The 21,779-nt window shown below is 42.9% G+C and overlaps 1 protein-coding gene across 6 annotated transcripts in view; it reads left to right on the forward strand.

The window, feature by feature from the left end:
- The window catches only part of sbno2b (strawberry notch homolog 2b), a 67,867-nt gene extending 47,807 nt beyond the window's left edge, over window positions 1–20,060 (forward strand). For 4 of the 6 annotated variants that reach the window (XM_023953941.2, XM_023953942.2, XM_023953943.2 and 1 more), the window contains 16 exons: window positions 124–206; window positions 395–601; window positions 687–808; window positions 905–1,036; window positions 1,110–1,245; window positions 2,664–2,776; window positions 4,857–4,928; window positions 5,037–5,145; window positions 5,229–5,300; window positions 5,389–5,532; window positions 5,780–5,874; window positions 6,888–6,980; window positions 7,064–7,195; window positions 8,300–8,376; window positions 11,166–11,356; window positions 16,172–20,060. In XM_023953941.2, coding sequence (XP_023809709.1) covers window positions 124–206; window positions 395–601; window positions 687–808; window positions 905–1,036; window positions 1,110–1,245; window positions 2,664–2,776; window positions 4,857–4,928; window positions 5,037–5,145; window positions 5,229–5,300; window positions 5,389–5,532; window positions 5,780–5,874; window positions 6,888–6,980; window positions 7,064–7,195; window positions 8,300–8,376; window positions 11,166–11,356; window positions 16,172–17,223 — 2,830 coding nt within the window. In that variant the 3' untranslated portion in view covers window positions 17,224–20,060. The remainder of the gene's footprint in view (window positions 1–123; window positions 207–394; window positions 602–686; window positions 809–904; window positions 1,037–1,109; window positions 1,246–2,663; window positions 2,777–4,856; window positions 4,929–5,036; window positions 5,146–5,228; window positions 5,301–5,388; window positions 5,533–5,779; window positions 5,875–6,887; window positions 6,981–7,063; window positions 7,196–8,299; window positions 8,377–11,165; window positions 11,357–16,171) is intronic. The other 2 variants (XM_023953940.2, XM_078945504.1) reach the window with 1 other exon arrangement.
- Window positions 20,061–21,779: the final 1,719 nt, after the last annotated feature.

A 21,779-nucleotide genomic window follows, 5' to 3' on the forward strand; every position in this document is an offset into this window, starting at 1 on the left:
CATCTGTGTGTCTACACCTGACATCTTGGATGTGCCGTGCATCTGTCACGACTCCCATGTGGTGTTTTGATTTCTCTTTGATCAAGTCAAAGCCTTTTCTCTCCCCCCTTGTTTTCTCTCCAGGGGAGTCTTCCAGTCTCTTGTAACAAAGCATTTCCCCTCTGAGAAACAAAGGAGGGAGAAAGCCCCGGGGAATAAGAGAAAACGTAAGAGGAAATGCCTTCCTTTGTGGTCACAGGTTTTATCTTTGCATGTAGCAAATGTATTTGTATTTACTTATGCATTTATGACTTTTCTGCTGGCCTTCTTTAACAGTTGGCTTTTTATTCATTTTATTAATAAAAGATTCACATGTTCCTTTACTTATTCTTGGTGTTTTGTTTTCATATTCCAGTATCTTGTCTTGTAAACCAATCAGGCAAACCAAGAGGTCGTCAGCCTAAGATGGCCAAGCCGCTTGTGGACACGAGCGGCGTGATCAACATAAGTGATGACAGTAGCAGTGATTCTGACGGCATAGACACTGACTCCAACTCCTCCCCAGATTCCCTGCAGGACAATGACGACGTCATCTTTGTCACCCAAACCAACTGCCAGTCTGGTAAGGCCTTCTGTCAGCACATCCATGTGCAGACTTGACCTGCAAGACTTCTGCAGTCAGCTTCTCCTCTGGTTTGCCCTCATAGCCAGGATAGAAGAGATGAAGCTGAACCTTCTAAACAAAATAGCAGAACTGGGAAAAGAACTACCTCTCAATACCTTGGATGTGCTAATTGATAAATTTGGAGGACCAGACAAAGTCTCTGAGGTATGGGCCTTCAGCTAGTACCTGAGCTTTCAGTTCCTGTTGGGGTTGAGAGCAGTTTTCTCCAGAACGTGTTGTAAGTGGCGTCTGGTCCTGCAGATGACTGGTCGTAAGGGTCGCGTGGTGAGACGTCCCGATGGAATCGTCCGTTACGAGTCGAGGGCTGAACAGGGATCCACAATTGACCACATCAACATCAAGGAGAAGGACCGCTTCATGAGTGGAGAGAAGGTACGCTAACCCTCTTCTCTCTACAGCCCTCCTCTGAATGACTGTCCTGATAACCCTTCTCTGTTTTCTGCAGTTGGTGGCCATCATCTCTGAGGCGGCCAGCTCTGGGATTTCCCTGCAGGCAGACAAGCGAGTGAAGAATCAGAGGCGCAGGGTCCACATGACTCTGGAGCTGCCTTGGAGTGCAGACCGGGCAATTCAGCAGTTTGGTAAGCCAGGAAATGGAACCTGACAATGGGCCTTTCAAAGCTAGCAGGGCTGAGAAAGGCCTGTGTGTTTCCCTGTTAAAGCTGTTTCACAGAAAACTGACGTATGACTTTTTTTAAGCTTCTGCTTAGCAGGAAAGATTGCCTGCATGTTTTTATACAGGATGCTGCTGTCTGTGTCTGGAAATAAAGCTGAATAAGTCTGTGACATGACCACTAATAGGCAGCTTGAATGCAATAATTCATAAATTAGCAAGTGACTTGGTAGATGATGACACCTGTTGGAAGACCGGTCAGGCGAGTTTGGGAGCTGTTCCTTCAGGGCTCTGCAGAGCAGATTCACTGTACAAGCAACGACCACCTTAAAAACAGTCTTGCTTTAACACTGCCGACATTACAAAAGTTATGCTTCAGAACAAGACGTTCAATTAGCCAATTTTCCTCAGAGTATCAGCACTAGTTGTTTGATTCTTCATCATGACTTTGTTCAAACGCATTGAAGTGTTCTTTCCTTCTACTCTATTAATAATAGAGTTTTACATGCTAGCGCTGCCACACTCAAACTCTACATTAAATGTTGCTATTGTTGTCAGATGTCGAGCAAACAAAGAGCTTCGTTTTCTGCCACGGCACGACTTCTACAGAAAAAGTCTGTTTGTGTTCACAACAGTCAAACACGTCAAACAGGAGGATCCTCTTTCTGAGCAAACAGGCTTTGCTCTTCTGTTGTTCGGCGTTCCCTTCGCTTTCTGCATTTTCAAACTGTTTTCTTTTTCAATCAAAAGATATTGAGATTAATTATCTTGTGTTGCTGAAAAGAAGTCAGTCTTGTTCTGTCGTAGACTTTCCTCATTCTGTTGTTCGTTGTAGAAACACGGCGGTCACTTGCTATATCACACTTCAGCGTTTGCGGTCTCGCGGTTTCATTGTCAGTTTTCCATGCTTTTTTTTTTAAACAGCGCCTTGTGTTCTGCGTCCTGATTGGCTGTAGACCTTGTCAATCAGTCTCCTCTATGTCATGTCTCCTGTACAGAATGCGTCTAGTTTGACAGATTTACTGAAATCTTTAATCGTGATCAAATGTTAGTTTTCATTCATTAATACTGGACTTAGTTTTCTATGAAAGTTAGAATGTTGAGTTTAAACCAGAGAGAAAAGTGTGAAAATGTTCATGTCTCTATGAGAGAACGGGGATGCAGTGTGTAGTGAGGAGTTTTACAGCCTTAAAACACACTTTGTGTATTTCACTTACTACAGGTTATCTTTAGAATGAGGGATCACTGTTCATCACATTCAAGGCTTTCAACCAAAAAGTGAGAAGGCATTGTGGGTGTCTGCTTTTGGGAGGCGTTGGTCTTCATCTTACCGAAAAACCAGATTGAGCAGAAAGTGGAACTGACTTCTTCCCGTTGTGTTTCCAGGTCGAACTCATCGGTCCAACCAGGTGACAGCGCCGGAGTACATCTTCCTCATCTCTGAGCTGGCAGGAGAGAGGCGGTTCGCTTCCATTGTGGCTAAAAGGCTGGAGAGCTTAGTGAGTACATCAGCCAGCCACTTTCTTTAGCGCTGTTTCTATTAGGAAGAGTTGTATCTTAAAGGAGAACAAACATTTCCACCTTCTTCTACGAGGACAGAGAAGAAAAGTGTGTGTCGGTGTGCGTTTGTCCTGCTCCTCTCGCCTCCCCAGCTGTCCTCCGTCTGTGGGATCTCCCCGGCCTGACGGCACTCCACAGAACCTCTTTTCCTCCTGGTTCCCTTTTCTGCACAACCCTCAGGAGGTGCTCAGTCTTTCCAGCTCACAGTGGAACAGCAAAAGAGCACGTCTTGATGATTTATTAGGCTACCCCTATTTTCCATCATTATTGATGCATTTCTGCCCTTGTAGTCGTTCATTTCCATGGCGACACAGCGTGACACTTGCTCCAGAGAAAATGCTGGAAGAGTTCCTTGGAAATTGTGGTTTCCGGGAAGTCATTCCATGCTTTATCAGCCCAGGGTGGTAAATGTGTATCAAGAAAGGCTCACATTTCATGTGGCTGCTTGCCTGATGAAGTGATAGGAGACACCCAACACGCACAAACCCGGCTCAGCTGAACAGCCAGGTAGCTCTGGTTGCTTTCAGCTCCAGGAAGGCTGCGTAAAAACGTTCTGCCAAGATGCCAAACTTTGTTATAGCTCTCCATTTCTTACAATTCAAGACTTACCTGCTGCACATCACATTCAATGACTGTTTAATTTTCTACAATATTGATGAAGTCACCTGGATATTTAAATGTCTGCAGACAGTCTGACTGTCAGACTCATTTAGCATGTGCGTTTGAAAGGAAAACCTCTGTGTTCATTTTATCTGCTTGTTGAGAATCCATGCAGAAAGCTGCTGGAAGGCTGAGGCGCTGGTTAATGCAGGCACACCTGCATTAACTTAACTTATTGACACAATGAACTTTATTGAATCATTGACATAACTTGTTCATGGGTGGGGGGGGGTGACAAAAACTTCAGGGTTTGGTGGGACAGACACTAGTGAGAAAGGTGGACGTGTAAAGGTCGTGTCACACAGCATATATGTACATTTTGTGCATATTGCACTTATGAAAATTGGTGATACGTGAATCTACGTGGAAAAAGTGAGAGAAGTTGTGGATCTTTATGTGTCAAAGCTACCCTAAGACGTATAACCACAAAACCATTTAAAAAATACGGAAAAAGTACAAAGAAACCACGCAAAGAAAACCTAAATCAACGTAGAACATGAACCGTGTGTGATTATTGCACTGTTTATATGCAATTTATTAGTTATTTATGCGTCAATTATGTAATTTTAATGTAATTCGTGCACCATATATGCGATATTAAAGTTATACATCAGTGGTACATACGTGAAAAGTCGTAGAAAGCCACAAATTTGCACAATTGTTTAACATTTCCACAATAATTGTGTATAAACTACAAATACGCATCAACTGCATAATTCCCACCGACCAAAAATTTTGAACAGATCAAAACCGAATTCATGCTGTCCGAGACCCTCGACGGACATCTGCTCACATCGACGAATGACGAACACAAGAAACACTTGTGAATTATCACGCATGTATCATGAAAGACTGAAATGTCATACGTGGAAAATGCACAAAATGTACGTAGTGGCTGTTTGACACGGCCGTAACCCTTGTGCTATCTTAGATGACCCCACCCTTACATTGACGTGTTCTCCCTACCATGACAAAGGTGGATAAAGGTGGAAAGATTTCATGTAATCCATGGACACCAGTGAAGATCACATATCATTGAAGAAAAAAGGTTCAGAGCACTGTCTAGTGGGTCTAGATGACCCAACTCTCAATGTTAAAGTGCCTAGGATAGCACAAGGGTTAAGGGGGAGTTTCTCTGTCCAAACAAGGATGGAGAACAGTGGAAGGGAGAGTGGTACTGAACGAAAACTCGACCATGTGATGCATTTAGTCAGCTCTATGATGTGACCTGTAGTCCTTACTAGAGCTTTAGCTGTTCTACAAAAATGATCTGAAACCAAATAGTGTTCCTGTTTGCATCACTGGAAAGTCTCCAGGTTGAGTCCAGGTTGATGACCTGTTGACTTGTTTGCTGTGCAGGGTGCATTGACCCACGGAGACAGAAGAGCAACGGAGTCCAGAGATCTGAGCAAGTACAATTTTGAGAACAAGGTGGGTGAAATGAGCAAGCTCTGGAAATGAGACCTAAATGTGATTAAAATGTCTTTTTTTTTTAAACAGCTTGAGTTTTTCATGTTGCTTTGACTTTCCTCTCTGCAGTATGGTACAAAGGCTTTAGATAAAATCACCAAAGCTATTCTCGGATACATAGATAACAAGGTGCCCCCTCCCAAAGGGTACCCTGAGGGGGATGCCATGTTCTTCAGAGGTAGGTTGGGCACCGCTTGTCTCAGAACAAGACTGGCTGGTAGTGTTTTGTGATTTGCCACAATAACACCTCTCTAATTCCAGACATGAAGGTGGGAATGATGGATGTGGGCATTTTCTGTAAGGAACCTCGCTTTGGAATCAATACAGAGAAAGGTATGGTACCTGAGGAAAAGGCTGCCACTGTAGCATGTTTATCAGCTGTGTTCAGCTTTCAGCTCTAAATTTCTGCTTTCCATCCCAGATTGCAGCATCACCAAGTTCCTGAACCGCATCCTGGGCCTGGAAGTTCATAAGCAGAATTATCTTTTCCAATACTTCACTGATAACTTTGATTACCTGATTGAAAAAGACAAGAAGGAAGGAAAGTACGACATGGGAATCCTAGGTACAGTGACCTCATCTTAATGTAAAATAATCTTTATTTTCATTACATTTTATGATTTTCAGTACACAGACATTAAATGCACAGAAACGAAAGGCTATACAGATTCTAAACAACCAGTTTAGTAAAGTGAATGACAACAGATGACCTGAGCCTGGAAAATCAGCTAGTCCATGTGTGGGCTTTGTATTTTACTGAGTCTTTCTTCTTTGAATGTCTTTTTTCATTCTGTGTCCTTTGAATCTGGCAGATCTCGCCCCAGGAAACGATGAAATTTATGAGGAGCTGCAGGAAACCTTCCTGACACCTGGAAATCCCCAGGATGGACAGGTTGTTCTTTATAAGGTAGGAACATCCTTCCAGTATTTCATTCCTTTTCAAACTCATTTTCAAAGTCAAGTCAAAGTCAGCTTTATTGTCATATATGCTGCACACACATGACATACAGCGCAGATTAAATTACTTTCCTCTCGACCCACAGTGCAAGCAGCTTATAAAATAACAATTATAAGAAGAAGAATAACAGCAATCTAACTAGTGCAAAAGAGCATCTGCTTTCTTGTATGATGATTAGAGTTATAGATGAAGTCTTGCACCCTCGTACATGTTTGGGTTTCAGGGGTTCAGAGGTCAATGAGGGGAGGGGTGGAGTCTCCATTTTTACTATCAAATCTACAGCCCTTTGTATTACTGTGCATATAAAGGTGCTCAATGAATAAAGATTGACTGAAGGACATAGTGAGAAGCAAAATGTTTCATTGGCAAACTGCTGCTTGACCCAACAGGTGAGTGTAGCTATCAGCTTCATTAGCAGGGTGGGGCTTTGAGCGATGACACTTGGCAGCCTGCAGTTATGTGACAAAGCCCACGGCTGCAGAGCCACCACAGCTAGTAGTTGCACAAGATAATTACTGGTATTGTGTGCTATTAGATGCCAAGTACAGGCTAACGTACTTTTGACATTTGAAAGCGTTCTCTCAAAGAGAAGCCACCATCTTGCAGCGAGTTGCAAGCAAACAACACCCCGCACTGATGTTAAGACAAAGCTCACTCAGATCTAACTCCATTGGCAATTTTGGAGAGTTTAGAGCCACTCCAGCTATTGCTGATATGCATAAAGCTATTTTAAATGCTCCTAATATTGTAAAACCTTTTAAGGTGTGAAAATACGGGTTTCTTGTGTTTTGTGTTAAAGCTTTATGGTCTGATCTGTTAATAAAGCGATTTCATTTTCTTCTGACAGATACAGTTTCTATCCGGCCTGTGTTGTTGTAGATGATGCGGGCTTAGCTAAAAAAAAGACTCAGTTTGGCAGTAAAACTGTAACATGTTTCTTTTTTAAATCTATTTGTCTGCAGATCAGTGTGGACAGAGGTATGCCCTGGGAAGAGGCGTACAGTAAATCGCTCAATCTCAGTGGAAGTGATGAGGGATTCTATCTTTCCCTGAAGGTAAGACCTGAGGATCCATGAACCCTGCTGAAACCAGGGTTTGGTCTAGAACTAAACTAGACTAAACTGTCCCCCCCCCACAGCTGCGAGGTAGCCAACCATGTGTGCTGCTGGCTGAGCAAGGCAGAGGGAAGAACTTCATCGTCTACAAGCCCAACATTGGCAAGCAGGCCCATCCTGAGAGCCTGGAAAAGCTGATGCAACGATACCGAAAGGTACTAGTACTTTATCTTTTTTCTTTTGTTTCTTATCCTACATGTCCTTAATGTCCAGAACAATGATGTTCTGAGAGTCTGAGTCTCCAAAATGTCTGTGAATTTAATTTAAAATTTTACTGCCCCCTTGTGGATTTTTAATGTTACTAAAGTATTTCAGACCTCTGAAGATTGACCGGGGGGGGGGGGGGGGGGGGGGTTATGTAGCCCTTGTGCTATCCTAGGCACTTAAACATTGGGAGTTGGGTCATCTAGACCCACTAGACAGTGCGCTAAACCTTTCTTTTCAATGATTTGTGATCTTCACTGGTGTCCATGGATTACATGAAATCCTCTTCACCAATGTAAGGACCGGGTCATCTGGTCCCCATAGGATAGCACAAGGGTTAGTTGGCCACCAATTGTGCAAAAGATAAGACGTCTGTAGTGTTTATCATTGTTAAACTTCAACTATGAGAGACAGAATGGAGGAGGGGAATTCAGAAAATCCCATTTAAGCTTGACGTGAAGAAATCAACTGTGTGAGCAATTATTAGGAAGTGGAAGACATAGAAGCTTATAGTGCAAAGAGGTCACTGACTTTCTGCAGTCAGTTGCTACAGAACTCCAAACATCATGTGATCATCAGATTAGTCCAAGTACAGCACGCAGAGAGTCAGTCCATGTCAGAGCAACTGCATCCAAGCCACACATCACCAAGTGCAAAGCATTGGATGCAGTGGTGTAGAGCACGCCACCACTGGACTCTAGAGCAGTGGAGACGCCTTCTCTGGAGTGATGAATCACACTTTTCCATCTGGTAAACTGATGGACCAGTCTGGGATTGGAGGTTGCCAGGACAACGGTACATCTGGGACTGCATTGTGCTGAGAGTGAAATTTGGTGGAGGAGGAATTATGGTGTGGGGTTGTTCTTCAGGACTTGGTTTGGCCCCTTAGTTCCAGTGAAAGGAACTCTGAATGCTTCAAGATACCAAAACATTTTGGACATTTCCATGCTCCCAACCTTGTGGGAACACTTTGGAACACCTTTGGGATGAATTAGAGCAGAGACTGAGATCCAGGCCTTCTCCACCAACATCAGTTTGTGCAATTGTTCTTTCAGGTCACTGCTGACGAAGCAATGGATAGCTGGAAGAGCCAGTTCGACTTCTCTTTTAAGAAGTGCAGTCATGCTAACTGGTAAGTAGACATGTGCAAAATTCATGAAATGTTGTGTTAACTTTGGGAAATTCAGTTTTGAAGTCTTTCCTCATTAAATGTTCCAGAGCAGTGGTCCCCAATCTTTTTTAGGTCACGGACTGGTTAAATGATCTGAACGGGGCCGAGGTTTACGTTTAATATATTTAAACTTCCGGTTTCTAAAAAAAATATTTTTCATGTTAAAAGGCTACTACAAGAAATTTAGTTTAAAAATCAAACATTTGTTAGTTGTTGTTGTTTATTTACACATGACAAAGATTCAATTTCGTACAAAGATTTTATAAAGAATTCAATAAAAGCAACATTAAAGTTTTTTTTTCATAGAACACCATTATAACACTGAGGACTCAGATCATCTTACAAAGCAGAAGATTTATCAGCGTTTTTTTCACATAAATCCTGACCAGGGCTCGACATAGCCATTTGTCCGCTGGCCCGGTCCTGTTTTTCGAGCAGTGCGGACCACAAGACTTTACTTTTCACTTGTCCGCTCGGGCCACTAAAATATCTAACGGTTTATATATTCTTCACCTTTTTCAATAAAGTAAATTTTGCGAAAACGTGTAGATTTACCTCGTCTTCATAATTTAGTTTTTCTGCTAGTCCTGTGTTCAGACTTCAAGGGTTTCTATGGGAAACCTTTGATCACTTCTCCTTCTCTCCCGCCTGCGCGCGCTCGGCTTTCACTGCCGAGCACCACGCGGCACGCGCTCACTACTTTTTTTTTCAAACTTTATTGAATGTAACAATTCAATACAAAACAATGTTAAACAGCAACAACGAAGGCACAAGCCAGTGGGTTATTATTACATTTGATTATAAATCCGACAACGTCACTGAAGAGAGACTGAAGCATGTCAGAGATGTGGAAGACATGGCAGGAATAGAAAGGAATATGTTGGATGGAGTAGTGGGTATAATTAGTAGTATGGACAGCAAGATATTTAATGAATGCATTGAAGATGAAACTGTATGCACTAAGCTTTAAGCTGAATGTCAAAGAATCAAAGGCAACTCCAAATACCAGAATCTCAGACTCAAATGCAGTAGAATGTTAAACTACTTAATTTTGTTTTTCTTTACAACACTGTAAGCAGTAAGTATTTCTAGTTAGCTGAATGATCTCAGTTAGACCTGCACAATATGAGGAAAACTCGCGATATGCGATATCAGAGATTAAAATTGCGATAACGATATAATTTGCGGTATATAAACAAACAGCAAAATAACCAAATAACCATTCCCAGTTTGAAAATTATACTCCAAATGACCCACGTTGACATAGGTTACAAACATCTAACATAACAGGGCTCCATCTGATTGGTCAACAATGTGAAGGCGTCCATCCGATTGGTCAAATGCATTAAGGGATTTATTTGATTCGTTAAATGGTTCGAGCTGCCATAAGATTGTTTTAACACATTTAAGGTTTATGATTTATTGCGATATTTGCCGTTAAAAGCACCATGAAAACTTCTGAACTAGTGTTACCTACTACACTGCAGTGCTCTCTTCAAAACATCTGAAACAGACTAGAGCAGATTTAAGTTTGATATGGTCCATTTTCAGTCATTGAAAAGTGTAGAAATAAGTGATGTCACCAGAATGCACCAAATTGCACCATATTAAAAGTTTCCGGGGGGGCAGGCCCCCGGACCCCCTAAAGTTGCAAGCACCTGCGGAGCGGCGGGTCCCGCTATGCGCGGTGTCGGGCCAGTAACTTTCAGGCAGGGCCAGTAAGTTTCAAAAACTACTGGCCCTGTGGGCCAGTGCAAATTTCTGGGCTATGTCAACCCCTGCTGACTCATTGTGTATTTATTTTTATCACAGGAACATCTTCTGTGCTAATGTTTTTGAACAGCTGCCTTCCTAATTCCCCCCTAATCTTCCTCTTACAAGTTTCCTCAGATCAGAAACATCTTCAGCGGGTTGGCAACTTTATTTGATTGAATCTTCATTCTCTGTCAAATGTTTGCTGCTGGTTTAAACTTAGACTTTATGACAGATTATGAGAGATGAAAGATTTTCCCTTTCAGGTCAAAGTGGATGCTAACAACCAGACGCTAACTTTAGCCGCGTCCCACTTTTAAGGTGTGGTGGAGAAATAAAGTCAAATAAACTGACCTAATGGTCGTAAAACTAGTATTTAAAAAATTATATAATGATAAACATGAATCCACCACATCTGTAACTTTATTATCTGCATGTTTGAAACACTGAAGTCAGTCGCTGCGTATCAGGCAGAGCGAGCAGCTTCTGGTTCGTGAGAACAACGGTTTCAATAAATCCATATTTGGAGGAAAACTCCTGGTTTTGTCTGTAAACAGCAGATTTATGTTTCTTTAAAGTTGAAGGCTCTTCTTTAGTTTCCTCGCTGACTCTTTTCTTCCAGTTGAAACTTTCCAAGTAAGTTTTTTTGTTTGTTTTTCATTAGCTTGTTAGCTTTTTAGCTTTGGGCTACTAACTTAGCAGCCCAAGCAGCTGCATAAAGTCACATGACACGTCAATACAGACAATGTGGTGAACAGAATCCAATAGTTTTCCAAAAGAAAACCTCCTTTAGTATCAGAAAATAAACAAAACTGAAATGATCTAAGTTAGAGTGTGTAAGCAAGTTATCCATGGCCCGGTGGTTGGGGACCGCTGCTCCAGAGGACTCATAGATCAGTTTAGAACCTCTAGAGATAAATGTCATTTGAAGTTGAACATATCCTAAAAGTCCTCACTGACTTTGCATTTGTTCTTTTGTTCTGCGTTGCGCCCTGCAGGAACGGGAAGTGTAAGAAAATCGAGGAAGGTCAGGAGTGTCTGCAGGGCATGCGCCTGCGTCAGTACCACATGCTGTGTGGAGCTTTGTTACGGGTGTGGAAGCGGGTGTCCGATGTGGTGTCGGACATCACAAAGTCCAGCATCCTGCAGATTGTGCGTCTTAAAACTAAGCAGCATAACAAGCAAGTTGGTAAGTAGATCCACAGCTAGAAGGCATTCGTGTACAAACAAGATACCAACATTTTTGTGAAACAGCACATTACTACAGTACTACTGAGCACTACTGCAGTACTACTGAGCATGACTGCAGTACTACTGAGCAGTACTGCAGTACTACTGAGCATGACTGTAGTACTACTGAGCATGACTGTAGTACTACTGAGCATGACTGAAGTACTACTGAGCATGAATGCAGTACTACTGAGCATGACTGTAGTACTACTGAGCATTACTGTAGTACTACTGAGCATGACTGTAGTACTACTGAGCATGACTGTAGTACTACTGAGCATGACTGTAGTACTACTAAGCATGACTGTAGTACTACTGAGCATTACTGTAGTACTACTGAGCATGACTGCAGTACTGCTGAGCATGACTGTAGTACTACTGAGCATTACTGTAGTACTACTGAGCATGACTGTAGTACTACTGAGCATGACTGTAGTACTACTGAGCATGACTGCAGTACTGCTGAGCATGACTGTAGTACTACTGAGCATGAATGCAGTACTACTGAGCAAGACTGAAGTACTACTGAGCATGAATGCAGTACTACTGAGCATGACTGTAGTACTACTGAGCATTACTGTAGTACTACTGAGCATGAATGCAGTACTACTGAGCATGACTGTAGTACTACTGAGCATTACTGTAGTACTACTGAGCATGACTGTAGTACTACTGAGCATGACTGTAGTACTACTGAGCATTACTGTAGTACTACTTAGCATGACTGTAGTACTACTGAGCATTACTGTAGTACTACTGAGCATGACTGCAGTACTGCTGAGCATGACTGTAGTACTACTGAGCATGACTGTAGTACTACTGAGCATTACTGTAGTACTACTGAGCATGACTGTAGTACTACTGAGCATGACTGTAGTACTACTGAGCATGACTGCAGTACTGCTGAGCATGACTGTAGTACTACTGAGCATGAATGCAGTACTACTGAGCAAGACTGAAGTACTACTGAGCATGAATGCAGTACTACTGAGCATGACTGTAGTACTACTGAGCATTACTGTAGTACTACTGAGCATGACTGTAGTACTACTGAGCAATACTGCAGTACTACTGAGCATGACTGTAGTACTACTGAGCATGACTGTAGTACTACTGAGCATGACTGTAGTACTACTGAGCATGACTGAAGTACTACTGAGCATGAATGCAGTACTACTGAGCATGACTGTAGTACTACTGAGCATTACTGTAGTACTACTGAGCACTACTGCAGTACTACTGAGCATGACTGTAGTACTACTGAGCATGACTGTAGTACTACTGAGCAAGACTGAAGTACTACTGAGCATGAATGCAGTACTACTGAGCATGACTAGTACTACTGAGCATTACTGTAGTACTACTGAGCACTACTGAAGTACTACTGAGCATGAATGTAGTACTACTGAGCATGACTGCAGTACTACTGAGCACTACTGCAGTACTACTGAGCATGACTGTAGTACTACTGAGCATGACTGTAGTACTACTGAGCATGACTGTAGTACTACTGAGCATGACTGAAGTACTACTGAGCATGAATGCAGTACTACTGAGCATGACTGTAGTACTACTGAGCATTACTGTAGTACTACTGAGCATGACTGTAGTACTACTGAGCATGACTGTAGTACTACTGAGCATTACTGTAGTACTACTGAGCATTACTGTAGTACTACTGAGCACTACTGCAGTACTACTGAGCATGACTGCAGTACTACTGAGCACTACTGCAGTACTACTGAGCATGACTGTAGTACTACTGAGCATGACTGTAGTACTACTGAGCATGACTGAAGTACTACTGAGCATGAATGCAGTACTACTGAGCATGACTGTAGTACTACTGAGCATTACTGTAGTACTACTGAGCATGACTGTAGTACTACTGAGCATGACTGTAGTACTACTGAGCATGACTGTAGTACTACTGAGCATTAATGTAGTACTACTGAGCATGACTGCAGTACTGCTGAGCATGACTGTAGTACTACTGAGCATGACTGTAGTACTACTGAGCATTACTGTAGTACTACTGAGCATGACTGTAGTACTACTGAGCATGACTGTAGTACTACTGAGAATGACTGCAGTACTGCTGAGCATGACTGTAGTACTACTGAGCATGAATGCAGTACTACTGAGCATGACTGAAGTACTACTGAGCATGAATGCAGTACTACTGAGCATGACTGTAGTACTACTGAGCATTACTGTAGTACTACTGAGCATGACTGTAGTACTACTGAGCACTACTGCAGTACTACTGAGCATGACTGTAGTACTACTGAGCATGACTGTAGTACTACTGAGCATGACTGTAGTACTACTGAGCATGAATGCAGTACTACTGAGCATGACTGAAGTACTACTGAGCATGAATGCAGTACTACTGAGCATGACTGTAGTACTACTGAGCATTACTGTAGTACTACTGAGCATGACTGTAGTACTACTGAGCACTACTGCAGTACTACTGAGCATGACTGTAGTACTACTGAGCATGACTGTAGTACTACTGAGCATGACTGTAGTACTACTGAGCAAGACTGAAGTACTACTGAGCATGAATGCAGTACTACTGAGCATGACTGTAGTACTACTGAGCATTACTGTAGTACTACTGAGCACTACTGAAGTACTACTGAGCATGAATGCAGTACTACTGAGCATGACTGCAGTACTACTGAGCACTACTGCAGTACTACTGAGCATGACTGTAGTACTACTGAGCATGACTGTAGTACTACTGAGCATGACTGTAGTACTACTGAGCATGACTGAAGTACTACTGAGCATGAATGCAGTACTACTGAGCATGACTGTAGTACTACTGAGCATGACTGTAGTACTACTGAGCATGACTGTAGTACTACTGAGCATGACTGAAGTACTACTGAGCATGAATGCAGTACTACTGAGCATGACTGTAGTACTACTGAGCATGACTGTAGTACTATTGAGCATGACTGTAGTACTACTGAGCATTACTGTAGTACTACTGAGCATGACTGTAGTACTACTGAGCATTACTGTAGTACTACTGAGCACTACTGCAGTACTACTGAGCATGACTGCAGTACTACTGAGCACTACTGCAGTACTACTTAGCATGACTGTAGTACTACTGAGCATGACTGTAGTACTACTGAGCATGACTGAAGTACTACTGAGCATGAATGCAGTACTACTGAGCATGACTGTAGTACTACTGAGCATTACTGTAGTACTACTGAGCATGACTGTAGTACTACTGAGCATGACTGTAGTACTACTGAGCATGACTGTAGTACTACTGAGCATGACTGCAGTACTACTGAGCATGACTGCAGTACTGCTGAGCATGACTGTAGTACTACTGAGCATGACTGTAGTACTACTGAGCATGACTGTAGTACTACTGAGCATGACTGTAGTACTACTGAGCATGACTGAAGTACTACTGAGCATGAATGCAGTACTACTGAGCATGACTGTAGTACTACTGAGTATTACTGTAGTACTACTGAGCATGACTGTAGTACTACTGAGCATTACTGTAGTACTACTGAGCATGACTGCAGTACTACTGAGCATGACTGCAGTACTACTGAGCACTACTGCAGTACTACTTAGCATGACTGTAGTACTACTGAGCATGACTGTAGTACTACTGAGCATGACTGAAGTACTACTGAGCATGAATGCAGTACTACTGAGCATGACTGTAGTACTACTGAGCATTACTGTAGTACTACTGAGCATGACTGTAGTACTACTGAGCATGACTGTAGTACTACTGAGCATGACTGTAGTACTACTGAGCATGACTGCAGTACTACTGAGCATGACTGCAGTACTGCTGAGCATGACTGTAGTACTACTGAGCATGACTGTAGTACTACTGAGCATGACTGTAGTACTACTGAGCATGACTGTAGTACTACTGAGCATGACTGTAGTACTACTGAGAATGACTGCAGTACTGCTGAGCATGACTGTAGTACTACTGAGCATGAATGCAGTACTACTGAGCATGACTGAAGTACTACTGAGCATGAATGCAGTACTACTGAGCATGACTGTAGTACTACTGAGCATTACTGTAGTACTACTGAGCATGACTGTAGTACTACTGAGCACTACTGCAGTACTACTGAGCATGACTGTAGTACTACTGAGCATGACTGTAGTACTACTGAGCATGACTGTAGTACTACTGAGCATGACTGTAGTACTACTGAGCATGAATGCAGTACTACTGAGCATGACTGAAGTACTACTGAGCATGAATGCAGTACTACTGAGCATGACTGTAGTACTACTGAGCATTACTGTAGTACTACTGAGCATGACTGTAGTACTACTGAGCACTACTGCAGTACTACTGAGCATGACTGTAGTACTACTGAGCATGACTGTAGTACTACTGAGCATGACTGTAGTACTACTGAGCATTACTGTAGTACTACTGAGCATGACTGTAGTACTACTGAGCACTACTGCAGTACTACTGAGCATGACTGTAGTACTACTGAGCATGACTGTAGTACTACTGAGCATGACTGTAGTACTACTGAGCATGAGTGAAGTACTACTGAGCATGAATGCAGTACTACTGAGCATGACTGTAGTACTACTGAGCATTACTGTAGTACTACTGAGCACTACTGCAGTACTACTGAGCATGACTGTAGTACTACTGAGCATGACTGTAGTACTACTGAGTATGACTGCATGTGACTGCAGTACTTGAAAAAGGACCTCAATAATGTCCATCATTGTCTCCACTAAGGCATCAAGATCCCAGAGACCTGTGTGTCCCGTGTGCGTGAGGAGCTGATTCAAATGGACAAAGAGGTGAAGAAGAAGCGAGAGGAGAAGCAGCAGCTGAAGAACAAGCATCTCCTGGAAAACCTGAACAGTCAGAAGTTCCTGCTGAACCAGTCGGTTGTTTCCAGTTTCCCTCAGAACTCCATCCACAAACAGACGCTCAGTCAGAACGTTTTACAGCGGACTCAGCCCAGACGCATGTTTCAGCTGCAGGGCATGCAGACGCCCACCCAACGCTCCCCACATGACGTATCCCTGTTGACCCTACAGAGGCCTCCCAGCAGCCCCCAACAAAGGACCCCCAACAACTGGCCCAGCAATCCCTCCAGCATCCATAGCCAGAGTTCCCTGCCCAACTCGGTTAACCACAACGTTCCCCAGTTTTTTCCTCCATCTTTAATCCCTTTTCAGCAGCTCAGTGACCCAGCTGTGCCGCTCCATCAGCCCACAATACCCTCCGGCCTGTCTTCCCAAAATCCCCTGGAGGACATTTTTGATCTGACCATGACCCCGCCTTCGCCCTCTACAGAGAGCACAGAGGGGCGTCTGAATCTGGACACCCTCACGGGCAACTCTGCAGAGTTTGAGAGCGACTTTAACTTTGAGTCTCTGATGTCCCAGACTCCGCTCAGCCAGCCTCTGATGTTTCCACAGCACCTCCTCTCGTCCCAGCAGCAGAACCAGAGCCTGCTCCTCAACAGCCAACACCCGGAAATTCTGTCCCCACAGATGCTGACAAAGACGGCCAGCCCTTCGTCCTCGTCCTCCTCCTGTTCTTCCTCCACATCGTCACACAGCCTCTTCTCCAGCCCACCATCTTCCTCCTCTTCTTCCCTGTATTCCCATCCTTCTTCCTGCTTCCCTTCATCGTTTCTTCTTTCCCAAGCTGACTCTGTGTCTCTAAGTAATGGACACAGCAGCTCGGGGACGCTGGACGTTCGGGAGGCTTTGAACAGCATGCTGCAAGCTGGACCTGACCGTCAGTCTGTCATTCAGTACCGCCCGCAGGACTGAGGGCGGAGCCAGCCACCGGCTGTCTGCTCTTTGGAAGCTGATGATGGCTGCCGCCCGTCCTGTGCCATCCCTCTCTGTAGCATCCAGCGGCCTGTGGTTCTGGATCAGCGTCTGATTCCTGGACCACAGAGCGTCCTTCACAGTAAACGGCAGCTGTTAACTAACAGGAAGCATCAGAATGAGGACAGACGGCATTGGTCAACAGAAGCTCCTAGACTGAGGTGTGGAAATCTTCAGAAACCTCCTGCTGCTGATTTGAATGAGGTATGATTGATGAGGATGCTGGACGCCCACCATGCCTTTGACTAAATGAATCCATACCTTTCAGACTTTGCTTTACTGTTACCACCCAGATCATGGCTGCTCCTCTTGACTCATTCAGAAGTGTATGCAAGGCTCGTTTGAATGAAGCAACAATAGTTTGGAACTGGAAAAGAGAGAAAGACGTGAAATCTTTTAGCTGATTAGCCATGAAATGCCTCAGTTTTGAATTTTCATCGTTCCTCTTGATTCTCTGCTTGTATGAACACTAGTCTGACAAAAAGGGAGCGGGGGTTAGTCTGCTGTTGCAAACAGTGCCTTTGAGAAGACAAACTTTAAATGCAGTCTTTAAAGTCCATGTAGCCTAATGTACAGATTTGTATTCCATAGCGTAGGTTTCATTTTATTGTGCAGCGGTGTATTTGAACTGTGAGCCCCTGCTGTGACTCTGTTTAGGGTGTGGGCTTTCCTGGCGATGCCTTTCCTCAGCTCCTGCATGCTTTATGGCTGCGTGGGGGGGTTCGGTTCTGTATGCAGGGCGAGGGACGGCGTAGGACTCTGCGGGTGATGTCTGATGACAGGAAGTTGGGCGTGTGGACGTGGACCTGCTGCTCCTGAAGGTCATCAGTTAGAGTTCTCGTGCCGCCACAGCCGTGTGAAACATGCCACAGCTTTCTCGCGAACGTGCATCCCGTCACTCTCTGGAGCAGATGCCGCTTGGCCGACACTCCACGCATCTTCGTCCTGCCTGCTGCTGGGGAAACTGCTCCTCAGCTGGGCGAATATGCACCCACCCCTGACAGAAACCATCTGCCACCAACAGTTTGTGTTTTTTTTACTTCAAAGCTGACAATAGCACACGTGTGACGTGTTTTCCTCTAGAACTTCTCAGGAACCTCTCTGTTCGTGTCCGTGCGAGTCGTTGTGGATGTCAGCGTTCCCCCAGCTCTGCGTCTGTCCTGTCACGCGTTCCTCTCGTCGTTTAAACGCTAGATTCCACGTCAGCTCAAATTTGTCTGGTTCCAAATAACTTTTGACATTGTCTCCTAGCAGAAAGAATCGTCTGGCTGTGTCTGTGTGAAAGGGATGCACTGTAGTTGGTCAAAAAGCAATAAAACCAAGCAACACGTGGGTGTGGAAGCAGAAAGGTTGAAGCAATGTTTACCTACAGCGGGCAAAGCTGTGTGTTCATGTTTGCATGGTGTGGTCTTTTGTTTCTGAGGATGTACAGGACATGAGACGGATGCATTGTGTTGTTTTTCTGATCATTATTATGAACTTATTGCTATTTATATTTAAGGGATATTTAGATTTTAGAAATGTTATCTTTCCTATTCTAATAATCAATGACGTGTTTGGTCAGGGAGATTGCTGGTTTTCAAGACTGCTAGAAAACAAATTTGATGATAACCTGCCACCAAATAGGATTGCACTGTTCTGTACTGCTGTACAGCGTCTGCATTCGTGTCTCTCCTCGTCTCTCATAGTCAAGTCTACCACTTGTGGACCTTTTTTTGTTTGCAGAGATACCAAAGTGTCCCACAGACACCCGCAAGGTGACAGTCTCACAGATGAGAGGCCGTTTATCAATCTCAGGAAGAAATCCACAACAGGTGGAACTTTGGGCGTTTTTCCTTCTGAACTAGCAAATCTGTTTCTGTTCTGTCTTCCGTGTTCTGTGCTGTGTTTCTGTTCTTAGAGAGTGAGGCTGCTTTGCTGTTTGTCCTTGTGAAAAAATGCAGAATTTGTAATGTTTATGCCATCTTAGGACAAAGCTCAAGCGTTGCGTTTGTGTTTTTTTTGTGTTGCTGCTGTGAGACGTGTCATCGGTGAAAACGTTGATGGATTTGTCGAGTCGCAGCTCGATGAAGCTGGCCTCCAGCCGGACGTCCCGTCATCACAGCTCTCTGGTTATTTGCAGTCGCAGCAGATTTTATTTTTACACTTGAGATGTTCCACATGTTTACACACACGCACACACACACACACACACACATACACACAGTTATTGCACATTCCCAGTTGTTTGTCCGCAAACGTTTTGTCACAAAAATAAAGCTTTATGCATATTAGTAGATAAAGTGGTTGACTTTGATGTGAGGCGATCCTTTCTGTGCTCTGTAAGCGTGTTTTGCATTTGCACTAAGAACGGCATCATCCAGCTACTGGGCTTCTCTTGGTTCTGATTGAGCGCTGCAAGCTTCCTGTTCCTGTTCTGCAAGGATTATTTTGTGTATACTGTAACCTTTTTACTCTTTTTAAACCATTTGCATTTTATGTCAAATGTTATCACTCAAATAATTTATTCTTAACAGAAAAATGAAACAAAAAACATGCTACTGATTGTATGTATTTTTAAACAAAGCCTATTTTTTCTGTAAAAAATGTGTTCAGCACTTTTATTCTGGGTTTTCCTTTTTGTTTTCTATATATTTATAATTTAGATTCAAATGTATATATTGTAAAATTTGTGCCTTTTGACTAATTCATAAAAAGGATTTTCTACTTATTAAAGGAAGGACTATAAATAAAACTGCAGTCTTTTGAAACAAATAAAACCTGAAAGATTGCTGAAAGCAGGTCTCACTTCTTCATTTCACTTTGCTTTGGTTTTATGTGTGTCTGTCCTCTGTTTACCATTTGTGAATGTAAAGGCAGTTACACAAGAAAAATTACAATTGCATTTAACCCTCCTGTTATGTTGCGGGTCAAATTGACCCGTTTTAAAGTTTGAACATCTAGGAAAAATAGTTAAAAGTATTTTTTCAGCATGAAACTTCTTCTGCTTCCCTTAATTAGTGTAATCAACATATTTTATGAATTTGGTTCATCTCACATATATGCAACCCCCCCTGCATGTCTATATCACATAGATACTGTTCGGGTCAATTTGACCCAGCAGTCAAACTGGAGGTACAAGGATGTCTTATTATAAATAGTATTGCTTTATTTGCAGCTATGAGACATATTTCACCCCAATCACACACATAGACACAAACACACACACACAGGTGCATAGGTGTTATGACTTTTGACAGGAACCATTTATGCTCTCGCAGGAAACCTCAACCCACATTCAGTGGACACACAACAGGGGAGGGGCTAAACATATAGAAGATTCTCTGCATGGCAGTCCTTCCAACATGACACTCTGTCAGGCAGACCTTTAGAAAATGAGCAGCAGAAGCAGAAAGACGACAGTCCAGGAGGCTCTGGAAGTCATCACTGATCATGATCAGAAGAAGACTATCTTGAGCTAAATTCTGATTCTAATGATTCTGATTTTGAACCAGATGAGGGAATTGCTATTCCTGTTCCTCCAAGCAAGACATTCATGTCAAAGAATGGTGAAATACATCGGTCTTCATCCTCAAATATGGGTCAGACAAACCTGTCTGCATAAAAAAAAACAGAATAAAGACAGTGCCAGGGCCCGCTAGGATGGCAGTGACTCATGTGACCATGTCAATTCAATACAATTCAATTTTATTTGTATGGCCCAAATTCACAACAACAGTCGTCTCGATGGGCTTCGTATAGGTAATTGAAAAAGTAAAACATAAAATACGAGGGATCATGAATACATAGAATTAAATAGGAAAATACTAAACTGACTAAACTAAACGGTCATCTCTGCCCTCAGACCCCCCCTTCGCGGTAAGGAAAAACTCCTAATAAAAAAAACAGATTCCGGAAAAAACGAAGAAACCTCAGGGGTGTCCACAGGAAGGAGGGGTCCTCCCCCAGGACGGACAGGCGATTTACCAGAACTCTTAGAGAAGAATTTACTTATCTAAATCTACAACTACATGTATAAAGTCCAGCAGACGAGCTTCATCCAGATGGAGTTGGGGAGTCGAGCCGGAGACAGGATCCAGGTCAAGACAAGCATGACCTGTGCGAAATGTGCAAAATAAATTTGCACAAAGCACAATGTGATGACTGGTCACGCTTGTGCTGTGCATATGTACAGACACAACTTCATATTGCAATTGGCTGTCTGCTGTGATTTTGTTTTTTTCTGGTTCACAGTGCATGTATGTAAAACAAAATTTCAAGATTATGTTTCAATGTTATGTAAAACTATTGTATTTTAATATGTTAGTCTTTCAAAAGTAATACAGTAGTGAAAAATTTGAAAAAAGTTAGAACATGTATATTTTTAAGAAAAACGTGTGAATTATCTAATAATTGAACCACTACCTATTAGAGGTAAGGAACACCATTTCACTAAGTTTTGATAGAATAATTAGTAATGAAGTAAGTAATGAAATATCCACACTGCTTGTTAGGAT

The sequence above is a fragment of the Oryzias latipes genome, chromosome 4, assembly GCF_053564925.1.
Source record: "Oryzias latipes strain Hd-rR chromosome 4, Olatipes_Hd-rR_3.1".
NCBI lineage: Eukaryota > Metazoa > Chordata > Actinopteri > Beloniformes > Adrianichthyidae > Oryzias > Oryzias latipes.